This window comes from Orussus abietinus, unplaced genomic scaffold (assembly GCF_000612105.2).
Source record: "Orussus abietinus isolate OABI.00-Male unplaced genomic scaffold, Oabi_2.0 scaffold148, whole genome shotgun sequence".
Taxonomy (NCBI): Eukaryota; Metazoa; Arthropoda; class Insecta; order Hymenoptera; family Orussidae; genus Orussus; species Orussus abietinus.
The window spans coordinates 121,312-139,110 of record NW_019395996.1 but is presented as its reverse complement, the minus strand read 5'-3'; the positions used below and the strand labels follow the sequence as shown (position 1 = coordinate 139,110).

At 41.9% G+C, this 17,799-nt stretch overlaps 2 protein-coding genes across 5 annotated transcripts in view; one reads left to right on the top strand and one right to left on the bottom strand.

The window, feature by feature from the left end:
* The window catches only part of LOC105697189 (protein fem-1 homolog CG6966), a 28,976-nt gene extending 20,023 nt beyond the window's left edge, over positions 1-8,953 (top strand). Inside the window, exons 5-8 of one of the 2 annotated variants that reach the window (XR_002762362.1) lie at positions 91-529; positions 685-891; positions 7,791-8,313; positions 8,380-8,953. Coding sequence is in view for 1 of the 2 variants with exons in the window: in XM_023434111.1 (XP_023289879.1) it covers positions 91-529; positions 685-891; positions 7,791-8,189 (1,045 nt within the window). In the remaining variant the exon portion in view is untranslated. Of the gene's footprint in view, positions 1-90; positions 530-684; positions 892-7,790 lie in introns of both variants that reach the window. The other variant, XM_023434111.1, reaches the window with a different exon arrangement.
* A 40-nt stretch (positions 8,954-8,993) lies between these two features.
* Positions 8,994-17,403, bottom strand: LOC105697191 (myelin expression factor 2). 3 transcript variants are annotated; one of them, XM_012420286.1, is made up of 8 exons: positions 17,250-17,403; positions 16,398-16,782; positions 16,027-16,317; positions 15,499-15,919; positions 14,715-15,154; positions 14,506-14,641; positions 14,347-14,404; positions 8,994-9,219 (listed from the first exon to the last, which is right to left on the bottom strand). In XM_012420286.1, exons 1-7 carry the CDS (start codon positions 17,261-17,263, stop codon positions 14,349-14,351), a joined length of 1,743 nt encoding a protein of 580 aa, XP_012275709.1. In that variant the 5' UTR covers positions 17,264-17,403; the 3' UTR covers positions 8,994-9,219; positions 14,347-14,348. The 3 variants fall into 3 exon arrangements, with proteins under 3 accessions (XP_012275709.1, XP_012275708.1, XP_012275710.1); XM_012420285.1 differs by lacking the exon at positions 8,994-9,219 and having other exon boundaries at positions 13,067-14,404; XM_012420287.1 differs by lacking the exon at positions 8,994-9,219 and having other exon boundaries at positions 13,067-14,404; positions 16,398-16,770.
* Positions 17,404-17,799: the final 396 nt, after the last annotated feature.

The window sequence follows — 17,799 nt, the reverse complement described above, 5'->3', positions numbered from 1 at the left end:
GCACTGCTAAAAGACCCCTAGCTGAGTTACCGATGTTTCCGTTGACATTAATTCTGTTTTTGTCTAATCTTCGCATCTCCGTTGCTTTAGGTACAGAGGAGAAGGCCCTGTGATGCCGAAACCACCACCACCTCCTGCGATAGCAGCCTACGATTACGCCCGCGAGATTTGCGACTTCGAGGCACTGGATGAGCTGCTGACCGATCCTGACGAGATGCGGATGCAAGCTCTGGTCATCCGAGAGAGAATCCTAGGACCGGCGCATCCGGATACTAGCTACTACATCCGATATCGGGGAGCCGTGTACGCGGATGCCGGCAAGTTCAGCCGATGCATTGACCTTTGGAATCATGCCCTGGATATTCAACAGAGTATGCTCGAGCGGCTGAATCCTATGACGCAGAGCTCTCTGTTCAGCTTCACGGAGCTCTTTAGTTTTATGATAGGTGAGGAACACACGCAGTCGAGTAGAGGGCGCCGTGTTCCGTCGCTACAGCGAGAAGAGCTCATGAAAGTCTTCAAAAAAGCGGTAATTCTAATAGTTTTGACTCTTAACACGTTGACTGCCAGGCGCATTTTATTTGACTGGTATGTCACCCGAATATGGGTGACGTGGAAGTCAACGTGTTAATCGCGACGTGTTCCATGCATTGCCGTTTCAAGTTACTTTTGATGTTTCACTAGGTCCTCGAAGTTCGCCTAGGGAAGCAAATGCTGGACAAGATGCCACCTTGCGAACGCGACCTCACGTACTTAAACCGAGTTCTGGTGGTGACGTTACACCTGGCTAGTCTTTTAACTCGCGAGACTCCACCTGCAGGCACAATAGAATACACAGAGCTGCACAAAGAGATCTACGAGCTCGTCAAAATAAACGCACGGGGCCTACACGTAAGCATTGGACAAGCTAATTCAATGTCTCGTAATAACGAAGTTAGGGTCTGTGTTTCGTCGTGTCGTCAACGTGAGCGATCGTTGCCGTCCTCAGGGCGTAAATCTGGGACCTCGCGATTTGCAATTAAATTCGCGAACACGACGATAACGCGACGACCGAACGCCAACTTAATTTTGTACGGTTGTTTTTTGTATGAACGTAAACCCGAGCGAAGCTGCTCTTATGGTCGGGTGATTTCTTGTTGAAATCTGTATGCGACGTTCTCTTGTTGAGAATTTTGAATGAAGTTGACTGGTTGCAGTTAGTGAATCAAGTCGACTGGTTAAAATGTGCAAGCCAAGTCGAGTGATTGAAAGTAGCGAACCAAGTGACGCTCTTCGAGGATCGCAATGTTCTTGAAGGTAGTGTCCGCCGTGCCTCCCTCGCAGTGGGAGATTGGCAAAATTGAGATTCTCAAATCAGAGAATCGTGTGGGAGGAGTAATGTTGGAAATTCTGAAAATACTTGAGTTTTCTCCGGAAAAAATCCCGAAAAAAATGTACAGGAAGGATTCCTCCAATGCCGATTGGTTAACTCACTTGCACGTGCCAAATTCTTAGGTGCCGCCCTTTGCCGCGTCTTTGAGGGTTCCAGGTGACTCGCACATGGGGTCGTCCAAGATCGACAAGAGTTGCCCGGGCACGGAAAATATAAAGTACCACTAGGTAGTCGAATACTCGGACGCCTTGGAGTCAACCTTTTTATGGGTCTATTAGGGTTTGACCATTTGAAACCGGAACTTTAACAAATCCAAGGGTTTTTTGAAAATGAATTAAACAGGTGAGCGTGAAGCAATACATGTCGCTCGGTTCAACGTTTAAAATAAATTACTACGACCGTTGTATAGCGATAAAGAAACGCGAAGGAAAGTTGTTTTCGACATTGGGGCTGAAATCCTGAGAATTTGAGAAATCCGATCATTGAACATGTGGTTGAATCTAATGTGTCATGATGTATGTACGCAACAGTCTGCTAACAATATTTCGCGAAGAAACATTAACATTGCAAAATAAGTTAACTGCTGAATGCCGCAATCATTATGACGGTGATTTCTAAAGGCTAAAGGCATTATAGCCGGAGTGGGGCGCAGGGCATCGCCCTGCAAAAATGCGGGAGCGCACATTAAAGACGGGTCGGGCCGGACCGCCTCACATTAAAACATATAATTTTCGTTTTAGTTGTCAATTGACTCCTGCATGCATCCGGACGTTTTCCGAAAGGGATAGTTACGACGAAGAACTTTATTTATTTAAAATTCTTTTCGACGAAGAAATGGATAAAAGAGAACTAGAAAAAAACATAGTATATGGTATTGCAATATTTGCTTGAAAAGAAAGTTATTTGGAGAATTTCCAATCTTTTTGAAGATTTACTCGAAGATGAGAAAAAATCGATAAGTCGATAAGAATTGACGGGAGCCTGTATGTGATAACGGTATATTATGAGCAAATTTTCAAATCGCCTATATACCAACGGTAATTACACGGTTAATGATAGTTATCCGCAAGTTTACAGCTCACGCCCCAGTGCAATACACGTTTCGTGTTGCGTAAGCTTTTGCGCAGATTCGTCGCACACTTTGACGGAGTGGAGCGAGTCGCAGCGGGTCCGCGAAAAAATCTACCTAGCAAGCGATTCGTCGATGTGCCCCGTCTGTAATATACAATACTCCACATAAAAACTATGAAATCGATCCCGTGCGGATTTTTGCAATGCAATGCGATGCGTTGCGATCCGCCCCGGCATAATGTGCGCGGACTTTAAGGTGAAGTGAAACACGTCAAGGAACTTGATCGACGTCGATAAAGAAGATTTTTCTAAATACCTACGTTGACGTTCGTTTTTATATTGACAGCTGTGTCGAATTATGTTGGGTATTGTATCAAATAGCATACTCCACCTTTCGTTTTCGTACAATAATTATAAAGAAATCGAAGTAAAACTCCAGAAATCCTCTGGCTTCGTGCTTTCTGGGGTCCCAATTGATTGCAGAGGGACCCCCTGCGCCATCTGTGATTTTCAGGTGACTTACATTTTCACGACAAGACCTCGTATTCTCATCGCTTTAGCATAGAAGCGCATACAACACTTTTTTACCTTTATCTCGTTCAAGTGCGAGTTTATCGATTACCAGAGTGTTCTAAATTGTCGTACAATTGTCCTGACCCTTTCGTTTCTCATATGAGAGCCTTCGATAATTGTATATTGATCGAAATATGAGAGCTCGACGCCATTTTGGTTCTGGTTTGGGCTAAGTTAAAAAATTTTGTCCAAAAATCCAAATTTTGAATGTGTCAGGACAATTCTTAGATGATCACGAAGTCATGTGTCAAAGTTTCGGACAGTTTGGTCCAATACCCTTAAAAAAAAGTGTTGTAATCGAATCGACTGATTTGAAGGGGGTTTCACTTCACCTTAATAGTGCCTTTGCAATTGGCCAGTAGCGCATAAGCTATGGTTTTAGGTTAGCCAATGAAGGACTCCGTAAAGTCAAAACAATTATTGATAACATTAGAAGTGCTCGAATCGCGTGAAATTTCTGATGGGCATTCTACGAAATAAATTATACAAACGATGAAGACCAAGGCACGATTAAACTAGATATTTACGAAATGCGACAGCTGGACAGTTAATGACGGATGATGCACTAAAAAACGAAGAATCACTGACTGCTTATCACGGCTAACGACTGATTTAGGCTGGAGTCTGAGAACGTCTCAAGGTCGCAATACCAATCAGAATTGCGGCGAAACCGGTGCTTGGAGTCAAGCGCAGTTCCGATTGGCTTTTCTCGATGAGTTAACGCGTGGTACTCTGTGTAACGTCTGACTAGTTCAGGAGGACTCCGCGGCTATACAATCCCGAGGCATTAAGGTGATATGAAAGTGGCGTCAAAGAGGTCTCGTTCGTGAAACTTTTCTCCAAACTGGGTGTACTGAATCGATTCAAACATTACATCATAAATATGGAGGGTGTAAGGAAGGTTCAGAAACTCTTAAAATTGAATTTTTTTTTATAATTTGTTAATAGATATTTTTAAAATGTGCTATAAAAAAACGTAATTTCACGGGTGTCAGGGCCTTATAGCTTGCACATTCACGCTGTAAAGTTTGAAACGATTCAGCACATCTAGTTTGGAGAAAAGTTTCATGAACGATTGAGTCTTCGGATGCCACTTTCATAACCTCTTAAGGTGATAGAAAAGGGTCTGAAGGGTCAAATCGTTCGTGAAAATATTCCCCGAATTGGGTGTAGCGATTCCTTTCAAATTTTATAACATGAATATGTAGATGTATGTGATATGTAGGTCATAAAGTAGGTCCTGAAACTCATGAAATTTTATTTTTTAACAAACCATATTTTATTTATCGTGGACTCGAACCAACATGGCGTCATCCATGCTCGTTTATGATGTTTTACGATTTTTTAAGAGTGTAACAGACCAACATAAATATAAATGTCGGCAACGTGACGCGCCAACTTATGTTACCACTTGAGCATCCAATATGGCGTAACCATCAAAAAGGGTATAGTTGAATTTTATTTTATTGACGTCGATTAAATTTCTTGGCGCCATTCATATCACCTTAATCCAGCAATAAACATGACGATGGCCCACAAACTGACATATTTCATGCACTGATTACTATGGTACCATTGACTTGACAAAAAGTGTCATATGTAGCCGAATGCTCGCCAGAAATTTTCGGACACGGCGTTATTTTTCACGTCTAGAGCTTAATCAAGCTCCTCAACCAAGTAGCACTATAATACTTTAAGATAATATGAAAATGGTGTGCGCGGGGTTAGTGGTTTATGGAACTTTTTTCCGAACTGGGTGAACCGAATCGTTTGAAACTTTTTTCCGTGAATAAAAAGACCTTAACATCCATAAAATTAAAAGATTATACATTTTTTAGAAAAATGACATTTCATAGGTATCAAGGCCTTTTTTAGGACCTCTATATTCACATGGTAAAATTTCAAAGAATTCTATACGCCCAGTTTGAAGAAAAATTTCATGCACCTATCAAACGTCACTTTCATATTACCTTAATGGGATCGCATTCATGGCTACCATCCACATATTCAAATATTGAATAGATGAATATCGAAATAAAAAATGTACATTTATACTTTATTGAATATGTTCTAAATTGCGTTACTTTGAAACCATTTAGAAATTGTAAAAGTATTACATTTATAATTGAAAAATCGAATTTAATTTGTCCTCTGCAGTTCCGTTGGATATAAGTAAAAAATATATCAAAGTTACTGAACATCATGTACGGCATCAAATATTTAATTTTGAGACGTTCCAGAGGCGAGGAACTTGCGTAAACTTCCCAATTGGTATTCAACGAAACGAATAACATTTGCCAACGAAGACGTTGGCAACGATACGAAGAAACTAAATACTCACGAAAAATGTCAGTAGATCAGTTTATGACGAATCATGCACTGCGAAATGAGATATCACTCGCTGAAAATTGGCCCAGTGAGAAGACTAGGATTCCGAGGTGATAATTCGACAATGAACATAATGTCAACGCAAACACGGACCGTTTGACAAATTTTATGCATCCACTGATTCTTACAGCTCCCACAATTCGACGAAAACGTGAAAAAATGTAGCCAAATATCGGTTGGGAATTTTACGCGATTTTCTTGTCTCTGACGTCAAAATTAAATATGGCCGACCTGACTTTACTGAATTCTTAACAACCATAACTTCACAAAAAGAATAAAAGGTGAAAGCAAAATCATGCTTTCATGGTAGAATAACAGCTAGGTACACTTATGAACGGTTTCACCAACATCAATTGATTCTTGATTATCTATTCGTACGTAAAAGCAAACGCAAAAACAATTGTAATCGAGGTTGATGGTATCAAGTCTTAGTGAAGTATCTTACATGAATAGACGAATTTCAAATTGACGACTAAAAAAATCAGCATACGACACATAAAGTCGTGAGATATTTTATATACCGGCAGGCACGAATGTCTTTTCATCATACACTGATAGCAGATCCATAAGGAAAACATTCGTATTCGCCATAGGACAATAAATCGACTCCTAGACAATTGACAGACTTTTTCTTACTCTCATGCACAATTTTTGTTTTATATTTATTTCGTCTGTTATATGCCATCAAAATGCTGACGAGTAAATAAGTAGGGGGAATTAAACATTGCTCGTAACTGACATGAAATAATTCAAATGAAATATGTTCGGACAACGTCCTCGAGTTATAAATTCCAAGCAATTATGGTGAAGTGAAACCCCCCTTAAATCAGGCGGCTCGAATAAAACACTTTTTTTTTAGGGTATTGGACCAAACTGTCTGAAACTTTGAAACATGACTCGTGATCATCTAAGAATTGTCCTGACACATTCAAAATTTGAATTTTTGGAAAATATTTTTCAACTTAGCCCAGATCAGAACCAAAATGGCGTTGAGCTCTCATATTTCGATCAATATACAATTATCGAAGACTCTGATATGAGAAACGAAAAGGTCAGTATTTTATGACAATTTAGAACACTCTGGTAATCGATAAACTCGCATTTGTACGGGATAAAGGCAAAAAAAATGTTTTATGCGCTTCTATGCCAAAACGATGGAAATGCGAGGTCTCGGAGTTAAAATTGAATTGACCTGGAAATCACAGATGGCGTAGGGGGTCCCTTTGCAGCCAATTAGGGCCTCAGAAAGCCTGAATTCAGAGGATTTCTGGAGTTTTATTTCGATTTCTTTATAATTATTGTACGAAAACGACAGATGGAGTATGCCATTTAGTGCAATACCCAATATAATTCGACACAGCTGTCAGTATAAAAACGGACGTTGGCAACGTAGGTATTTAGGAAAATCTTCTTTATCGACGTCGATCAAGTTCCTCGATGTGTTTCACTTCACTTTAAAAGGGAATGGTACAATTAAAAAAAAGCCCGAGTTGACCGTGCTGCCACGTAACGGCAAGTAGTGGCAACACGTGTTAAGTAAGCGCCGTTTCTGTAGCATGCCGTGGAAGTAACGGTACCGCAATTTTGATGTCAAGCAGCCTTATTTCAGAAACTTCGAGCATTAGTTATCGGGCGTCGGGTCTAAAAAAAAAGTCATACTTCACGTAAAGCAATTGATTTGTTAATAAGAAATCCATTAAAAAAAAAACATCTATTGTACTACACAAGAAAAGAACTCGACATTTATAAGTTGTGCGTTTTTGTGACGCGTATACGTGTTGCATCGAATAGAAAATTCTACACGGACCCTGATAAATACGGTCATGTAGCTAGCTGTTTCTACCAGTCGTCCACTGCGCATCTTCTATAGCGCATGACGTCACGACGACTATCAGCGCTTGTGGCGTAAATTTGCTCAAGTTTAATGCGAGGGAAATGTCCTCGTTCACAGTTTGATTTTTATTAGTGGTTCTGTTTAACAGCACCGTAAGCGTTGAACAAGTAACGACATAGGCCGTGTTCGACCGCCATGACAGATCCGTGGGTTGCCAGTATGGGTTTCTATTCATTATTATACTTTTCCTGACAAATAATTTAAAAATCTGGTCCAGGAGGGAAAGCTGTATTTTTGGAAGGCTATGATGTCGTCAATTTAAATTATTCACAGTACTTCCTGTATAGACATTTTTAGGTGCGAAGTGTCCCCGCTTTCAGCTCTCGCAGGGGTGAAAACGCACAGAGAGAAAATGACGTACCATTCCCCCTTAACCGATGTAAGAACGATGTTACAGTAGAAGAAACACTAAAAATATAAATAAGGTCGAGCTCGTTCCGCAAGGGCATCGAACAATTCCGATCTAATTATTCAATTTTAATTGTTTAATAGGGCAGAGACGTGCTCCAGTTATCGGTCAACGCTCACCAAGCTCTAATGGGAAGATACCCTGCCTGCAAGTTTCCATCGGATCATCTGACAGCGGCTCTCCTGAGATCCGGCGCGGACGTGACGAGTGGCGACATCCACGGGAACACCGCGCTCCATTTGGCGGCGCAGAGCTCCAATAATCTCAGCCTTATGCATCTTCTATTAGAGGCAGGTGCTCACCTGGACGCCGTCAACTACCGGCGGAAGACCTTGAAGCACTTGCTCCAAGCGCGAGATTACGCTGCCTTAAACCCCGTTAAGTACACCACTTTGGCCTGTCTGGCGGCTCAAGTGGTCAGGAGGACACAGCCCATCAAAAACGTCCCAAAGCACCTGCGGAGCTTCGTGCGGCTTCACTAGTGCAGATTTCGGACGTGGCTTTACGTGCAGATTGTCATCTTTTATCCGCGAGCGATACGGATAATACCGTTTCTCACGAATAACAACCGCTCTCCCAGCCGGCGAATTACGCAGAAGCAAAAAGGTAAATGACCCTTTGGAAGCAGGTAGATTGCAATTTACCCATAAGTCTTATTCCGATAATGCTCAGCGGACGTCCTCGACTACACGGTGGATTTTATCAGAGGCCGGAGAAGCGTTTTCTGTAGGTCGGTCAGAGGATGTTCGGATATCGTCCGGCGTTTGCGACACCAAGGCACAGAGCGGACATCCTCGGGCTGCGTCGGAGCTATCAAAGAGAACCCTGACCGTGTCCTCGACGATTTGCATCGAGGACTAAGACGAGAAGTACCGTTATCTTCCCTTATACATAAACCCCCTTCGCGTAGGCCATATCACAGCGTCTTAACGAAGCTTAGTCGTAGTGCACGAGATATTTAAATTAAGTGTTGTATTAACTTCCCTGGCCGTGACTTCTCTCCGTGCGACATATAGACGAACAAAGGCAAGGTGGTCGAAAGCGATATTTTTAGGATGTACTTGCTTGATAGGGGAGAGAAGAAATCGGATATTTAGAGGACTCCGAATTCTTGGTCGAACTTACGTTCGAGAACGGGTCGGGCCGGGGTATGATGAAATATTAATTCCCACTCTTTGCAAGGTGAACGTTTCACGTTTTATAATGTAAAGATTGTGAAAAATACAAAGTGTGATTTAAAAAAGACTATATCGTACATTCATTGCGTGACCCTACTTACCGGTTCCTCCTCGGGCGATCGAGACTCCCGGGCTGGTTCGTCCTACAAGAATAGGTTTTATGAAACGACGTTGCACGAGGATTACATCGGTCTACTTATCTTCATCTTGCAGGACACCCGAGGTGCAGTTTGAGGTCATTTGCTGACGACAAAATGTAGTCTTTGTCGTACGATGTTACTAAGACGTTGGATCTCTTAGACTTGCGCTTCCGCCTTCGTTTCTTTTCAGAATCCTGTCGAAACGATAACATACTAGCAATTCTCTATTTCTTGACACGTAAGACGTTTTGATTAATGTAAGGGCATTACGACAAAAAGTAGCTCCGTAACTCTGAAAATTCGCAGTGAGGTTAAAATTAGTGATATTTTTGTGTAACATAAATGAATAAATAATAATACATTTCTTTCGCAATGCATTCGGAGCAATTAAGGGAAGCAAACCCTTTAGAATTTAAAAAAAATCGATTTTCTTTTATTACATACTTCGAAAGTGTAATATATTGAGAATATACTGGAAAAAGGAAAAATCGAAATATTAAATATTTACGAAGTTATTCCACATAATCGAGAGCGCCGGGACCGCATACCTTGAACTAGCGTGAAAGCTGATGCAAGTGGCAGAAAGTTATTGCTTTAACCGTTTGACTGCTAAGCAATTTTTGCAAGAACGCACGAAAATTGCGGAGCAACCAAGAAACACTGAAACTTGCAGCGCAAAAGCGTGCGTCGCGGTTTTCGAGACAAATGAACGCAGCGCTTTTGCGCCGCGTAGCAGTCAAACGGTTAAGGTGAAGTGAAACCCCCTTCAAATCAGTCGATTCGAATACAACACTTTTTATTAAGAGTATTAGACTAAACTGTCCGAAACTTTGACACATCACTCCTGATCATCTAAAAATTGTCCTGACATATTCAAAATGTGGATTTAAAAAAAAAATGTTTTAACTCAGTCCAGACCAGAACCAAAATGGCATCGAGCTCTCATATTTTGATCAATATACAATTATCGAAGGCTCTGATATGAGAATTGAAAGGGTCAGGATAATTTTACGACAATTTATAACAGTCTGGTAATCGGTAAACTCGCATTTGAACGGGATAAAGGCAAAAAAAAGTGTTGTATGCGCTTCTATGCTAAAACGATGGGAATACGAGGTCTCGGAGTGAAGATTTAATTGACCTGGAAATCACAGATGGCGCAGGGGGTCCCTCTGCAGTCAATTAGGGCCCCAGAAAGCATGAATCCAGAGGATTGCTGGAGTTTTACTTCGAGTTCTTTATAATTATTGTACGAAAACGACAGGTGGAGTATGCCATTTGGTACAATACCCAATATAATTCGATACTGCTGTCAATATAAAAACGAACGTCGGCAACGTAGGCATTTAGAAAAATCTTCTTTATCGACGTTGATCAAGTTCCTCGACGTGTTTCACTTCACCTTAACCGTTTTAGTGCCACGCAGCGCGATCGCGTTTTTCGCGTACTGTGGTAAACTGTGTCGCGATGTTGGTCCCGATCGTCAATTCGCAACGCTATTGCGTTTTATGGCACAACCCGACACGGATTTTTAAAAACCCCTGGCACTAAAACGGTTAAACAATGATCCAAATCTTGAAGATCTTACTCCATTGCTTGGCGAAGAGATGAAACAGCATGTCTTACAAATTTATGAAGATTTATCCAGGGACGATCTACTCGAAAGATGCTTGGGTGGCCATACCCAAAATGCTAATGAAAGTTTTAACGACATGGTATGGCAATTAGCTCCAAAGCATCTACATTCTGAACTGAAAATAATTGAAATCACAGCCTACATTGCTGCTGGGGTATTTAACGAAGGCTACACCTTCACTCTGAGAATTATAAACGAGTTGAGCATAATTGTTGGCACCTACTCCAAAGTTTTCGCCGAAAACACCGACGAGGCGCGGGTGGCGAGGCAGAACCGGATGAGTCTTTCTGAGACAAAAGCATCTCGTATAGCCCGAAAACAGCAGCAGATGGCTGATAACCAGCTTTTCGAGGAAGTTGAAGGTCTTTTATATGCGCCTGGAATCGCTGATTGATCGGTAAGACACTAAAACTAATAGTTTTATTGTATTGAAACTTTAGACGCGATTATCTCGAAATTACATTTTCAAAAACTGCTCGTGCTGTAGCTCAAAAAGTTATCGATCGATCTGGCTGAAATGTTAGGAGGTTTCTGTCTATAATATTATCGGAAGGGTGTACCTAAAGTTTGAAGGATATCGCGTAAATAAAGTACTTTTTGGGGGTAAAAATGGTTAAGAAAATAGTCGAAAATTTGAACTTTTCATTAAAAAAAAAAAAAGCTGCTTAACTTTTAATTTTATACTTTTTTATAATTTTATAGGTTTATCCTTCCCCTCCAGTTGTCGGTAATCGGAAAATATTTTTGTTTTCTGTTTCAGATCGATAGAAAAAGTATGACAACTGCAGCACTTTTCGATGTCACGCAAAAGACGCCTGAAGGAATAGCCTATGACGCCGCCATTTTGTTTTGTAAAAAGAAAACAAAAATGTTTTTAAACGCTTAAAAGTTGTAATAAAATAATGTCAACATTTTAAAAAGATGCAATTATTATATCACCATTAAAAAAATTCCTAAAAAAATGACTCATTTTCGGGCGTCTAAAGGGTCTGCTCCCCCTCCCGATCAAGTTTATTTGATTTTATCGTTTAATAAGATCGAACTCCATTTCGCAATTACTAAATCTCGGATTGATGGAAGCATTCGTGTCAGATCTCTTACGGAATTTCAACGGGTCGATATCGTTTATACGAATCCGCGAAACGAATAAAAAATGACAATCACGTGGAATATCGCAGACCAACTGGACAAATGAAGTATGAAGATGTTTCCAATGCACAGGGAGGTGAATGGAGCTAAAGTTGTTTTGCCGAATTCGATTGGTCTCTTTTGTCCCAAGAACGGTATAATATCGATGATGCGCATAACGCATTTGGCACGTGGAATTGCGAATCACAAAGATGCCACGTTTTGTTCAATTCAAATACCGTATAGATCATTGCATTCACGTAATCCTGAATGATCACGATTTAAAACCAAGGAAGAGTTAGAAAAAATGTCACCTGATCGTCGTCGGACCGAAGAAATCGACACTCGATTGTAGTATGGTCACGACTGTAAGTAGACCGTTGTTGGCAAGTAACCAAGAGCAACGATACCCGTAACTTTCGATTTAGCACCGCAGGTGCTTATTTAGGAGACAATAACGACGATAAGCTCGAAACTGCAGGGGCACAAAAATATCACGTAAGTTTGTCACCTACGGAATGCCTCGACCAACGAGTACTCGGTCCGATATCGACGAGAAAAGGAAATAATTGAACGACTTACGTACAAAAGACCAAAATTCCCCAACGGATCGGTATCTCACGATACGGAATATCACTCGTCCTTCGACCCTTAAAGTATCCTATTTTGTAAACATTAACGAGAAAGAAAATAAAAAATCCTTGCCAACATACGTCGCAAGTTTTCACAGCGGAATGTCTAGGTAGAACGATCGAGGCGTCTATAAACTAGTTCTAGCGATAAAAGGATCACAAAACGGGTTCCTCGTTAAAAGTAACATGCCCAGAAAGTCCCACTTGTACCTTTCAGCGATCTAACTTCGAGCCGGCAATGTTCTCCATGCAACGTGTCCTCCTAGAATAACGCAAGCGTCAAGACCGATCCAAAAGTGCATTAGCCAGGGTATGAGTTACCTTTGTACAAAAATCGGTAGAAAGTCACTTCCCAACCTTTGAGTTGATCGTTTACGGTAGGAAGATTCCGGGAATCGAAGAGTTAGCGAACAGCAACCGGGTTCCCAAGAAGTTTCGCATTACTCGGAGGAAAATCATCTCTCTCGTAAAATCGAGGGTTAAACGCCAAGAAAGTGTCTCTCACCTGCACCCCGGAAGGAGCCGATCCTTCCCCGAAATGACGGCGGTGGACACGAAGCGTAATCACTGGTTGAACCGCACAAATAAAATACGTGCATATCTGCATACGAACGACCGTTGCAGTTTTATTTTTATTTTCCTTAGTCAAATTGAAACTGAATTTTATTCAATCACTGTCATGACGCGTGGTAATACAAGAGTCTTATACAGTTGACGGAAATGTTCTCCTCGAGATAGGTCTACCCGAGACGAGAGGGAAGTACGTCGACGAGAGAAGGGTCAGCAGTCAGAGGTCGAAGACGTCACCCTTTGCCGATCGGGCGATCTTGGTCTTTCTCCGAGCGAAGACTTTTGGCGAACTCGAGCCGGGCGATTCCGCATGCGAATTTCGACAAGGAGGCCCGCCGACTTCGGACGGAATCACGACTTCGACGTCCCCTTGACGAGAGAGAGTAAGAGAAAAAAACAAAAACAAAAAGATATTTCAAGGAAAGAGAAAGACCGGAACGTGTCTTCTCGTGACACGAGTGGACAGTCGCCGATCCATTCTGGCGAAGGGTACACGATTCTTCGGCGATAGGGAATAAAAAAAGTAAACCATCATTTTGCATCCACACGTAGACTCGTCGAGCAACGTTCCAAACGGAAGCACGAGAGGGGCCACGAGCACACATTCGAGTGGATTGGACGATACGTCGCCTCGTCGGAGTGACAAAAACTAGTTCCGGATAGTACAAGATAGTGCTTCGAGTATGTCCCGATGGACGAAGAGATATAATTCGCCGCGAAACCAATCTGCACGTTCTTCCCGAAGTGTTTCATACGTCAAACCCAAAACTCCAGTAAAAGGACTCCAACGAACTGCAGCCGCATGCTCTCTTTCTCGTTCTCTCTCTCTTTTGTCGTCACGATAAGAAGCAACTTAGGTCTACTACATGTTACTGTGATTATGATAACCTACATATTGAAAACCTGTTAATTATGTAGAACGTTACGAACCTAAGACTAATCGCTTCGTCGATCACTGGGGGAAATAATAGTACCGGCCGAACGACGTCGATGACACCCATGAGAAAGACAGGAGCGATGGCAGGCGCGTTAAATGGACTTTAATCGTGAACTTCGGCGTCGACCAAGTGCCGAACGAAACACACGTCGAAACGAATAAAGCACAACGAACGATGATCCCTCGAGAAACGGACTCCTTCCCGTGCCCCAACGGCGGTCAGCTTCCTCCGCGATACCTCGATAATGTACAAACTTTCGTCACTCGGAAACTATCGCCATCAATTTTGTCCCAATCTCTGCCTCGTTGCGATGGCCGGACAATTAATGGCTAAGCTGTTTCGTAAGTGCGAAGAAAGATCGCTTAGGGGTTTTCTCTCTCATTTTAGAGCATTTTACCTTAACTCCTAGCCTCAAACCTCTAATATATGCGAACGTCGATTGTCCTGCCGTCGAGACGCGATCGGTTCATCATGCCTGTGAGAAATTTGTCAAGAAAAATAAATGGTTGTCCGTACAATAAGATGCGCGTACTCTTACTTTCATTCGGTTGGTTTTCGTTGTTAACGAAAGGATACTGACTGCACGGTCCGCGTCCCACTCGGATGCAAAGCGCACCATTCCCATGTCGGTGCCTCGCATCTCCGCGAATTTGACTTCTCCGACTTCCTGGAATTTGTCTCGCAGCATCTGCCACGTCGTGTTGGGAGGCAGCTGCACGGCAGGCACAAGAAATTAGGTTGACGCGGGAGCTGATTACGTAAGTGGTTCCGGGTATAGAACTTACGTTTCCGATGATAATGGTGTCGGACGAAGGCCTCTGTCCGTTCGAGTTCTGCCTGCTTCCCATGCCCGATTGCCCCTGATTGGTAGAAAAAACGGCACCTCCGCTGGAAACTCGATCTCCGTCACCTCTGCCGAAGTTACCGTCGAAATCCCTGCCACCGCCGAAGTTCGAACCTCCGAAGGCATTGCTACCACCGAACCCTACGTCATTATCCAATTTCGATAGGCCTCGAGGAGCGAACGAGTTATTTGCTTGCCCTCCCGCGAGGGAGGCTTGTAAACTGGAAAGTCCGCCGACTCCGCCACCGAAGTTGTTGAGATTCGACGCTAACTCGCTTGTCAACGATGGATTCAGAAGAGTCGTGGTGGCGAGATTGGCACCCAAGCCACTGGCCAGGCTTGCTTGGAGGGCCGCTGCATTGGTGTTCGACAATGCAGATGCTACGACACATGTGTAAGTTACAATCGGAACTCTCCATGAAAATATTCAACCGCTGAGATTCGATTTCTCTACGCAACTCTAACAAATCAATTCATTTTGGTTTAAACAAACTCTCAGAAGATATGGCTTTGATCAAATTCCATTTCTCCAAGAGGATTACAGGAGCTATTCTACCAGAAACTAGATTGTTTCGTTTGAAACGGTCTACGTACGGTATCAAAGACGGCCCTGTATGAGTATATGTGTCAAAGCTATTTTAGAATCGCCATCGGAAGAAAGGAAACCCCAATTGAAGAATGAAGAAAAAATTTTAGAGTCAACTACGTGGTACCATGCGTCTTACCTAACTGAGCTGGTACGACGTTCAATCCACCACCAAAGGCACCCGAAGTAAGTACAGGTGCAGAGATGGGATTTACAACAGGTGGATTGTTTGGTTGTATGTTCGGTATGTTTCTAGCAACATCCATCAGTCTGTTGCCACCTGCTCCGAGACCCATACCGATTCCTTTCAAACCTTCGGGTAATTTAGGTGGCATATCGGGTTCGTTAGCTCTATCGAGTCGAACCGTCATACGCCGATCGTACAGTTGTTGGTTGTGAAGCATGGAAATAGCTTGAACCGACTCGACCGGATGATCATATTCCACCACTCCGAAACCCCGTGACTTTCCATCTTTATCTTTGCCCAGCTCTACGTGCAGTACTTTTCCAGCAAGTTTGAATACTTCCAACAGTTTCTTTTCATCCACCTTGTAATCCAACTGATGTAACGCAACGTTACGACATTATTGAAGGAAAGTACGACCATTTGAACTTATAGTACCGTACAATACAGGGGTAATAATAAAAGAATATATAACTTGCTTACGTTTGCAACGAACACTCGAGTAACCAATGGACCGTTAATGCCAAGAGACTCAAGAAATTGAGTGCTTAAGCCATAAGTGTTTCCAAATTTATTGTCGCCACCGCCTCCACCTCCGCCACTGCCACCACCGCCACCACCACCGCCACCGCCACTACCACCACCACTGGGATTTGACATATTCTGTCGTATACCACTTGGTCGTGGAGGATCTCTAAACCTATCGTCGCGTCCTCTGTCATTGTTTCGCGATGTTGCTAAACGACCGTATTTATCACGTTCAACATCAAAGTCCTGAAACGACAAATCCTTTGTTCTTAAGACACAATGCAAACGAATTCAAGAAAATGCAAGATCATCGATGACTGTCCCACCTCTTTAACAACCAGCTTTCGACCCTTGATATCAAAGCGATGCATTTTATCTACTGCAATCTTCACCGAATCGGCATCCTCAAACTCAACGATTCCACAGCCCCTTGGTTTCTCGTTTTCATCCGTGAAGAGTTCGACGTGTGCAACCTTACCAACCTCTGTTCTAAATAAATCCTTAAGATCTTGCCAACGGTAATCGTAGGGGATATTCGAAACGTAGATTCGTCTTTCGGAAACCTTCCGGCCACCTCGATCATTGCGGTCTCTGCTACGATCACGGCTACCAGAATTTATACGATTCTGCCTGTCCGAACGTCGATTACGATCTCGCTCTCTACTACGATCTCTGTCTTCGTCGTTTTGCATCTGTGTACTGACAATTGATCTTGGGATAAATACAATAACAGAAAATTCAGTATAACCTGTGCATTGAAACCAATGTTTCGCATAGAAACAAATTGATTTGTTGTTTTTATTTTATATATATCTTAATTTCTTTTATGTTGCACTTAAATTTAATCAAAACAAAGTAAATATCATAAATATGGAAACCTGAAAAAATTATTAATTTGTAACGACGCTCTACGGGAAACCAAAAAAAAATGGACGCATCTTGGCTCAGAATTGTGACTATTCGTACAGTGAGTTAAAAAGTTCTTAACACAATCAGATAATTTTCAGTAATGCTCAATTGCGTTATCGTGAAAAAATAATAAAAATAATGTAAAAATAAAAGAGCTTAAATTATAATGCTATGTGGCATCGTTTCTTTATAAGCACGAAGTTCTTTACTGCCAAACAAATCCGCATGTGGAATCAAATTTTCGGGACAAGAAAAAACATCATACTTACTCTTCTGTCTTCATTACACCCAAAGTTGCTCACGTATCGTCCAACGATAAAGGCAAATTCGACAGTCAATATAAAAATTCAAAATTAAAAACCAAAGACGAGAGTCACTCGCAACGACTTCGCGACGTACACGGCTTATAGAACAGAGCGTCCTTCAAAATGGCGGCCGGTGAAAATATGGCGGAAATGTTCCTCCAACCGGAAACCTCTGAACTCAACATCAAATCAAATGGCTACAGTATTCAAACGACAAACTAAAATTCGGTATAGTTATAATAAAATCATTAATATATCGTTTAATTCATGATATCCAACATCTAAACAAATATGTTCAATTTATTAAAGTGACCATACATTCCTTATTGAAGCATTATATGAGATAAAGTTAATGCCGTATGGCGAATGAAAGATGTAAGTATTCGGAGCAACGATTCGCATGAACTTTAATTCTAACAATTTTCTCTTTAGACTGTTTTACATTAAAGTTGTTTCAAAACTAAAATTGTTACATTAAAACAGAAAAGCACGAAATGTATGTTAATATACTTAG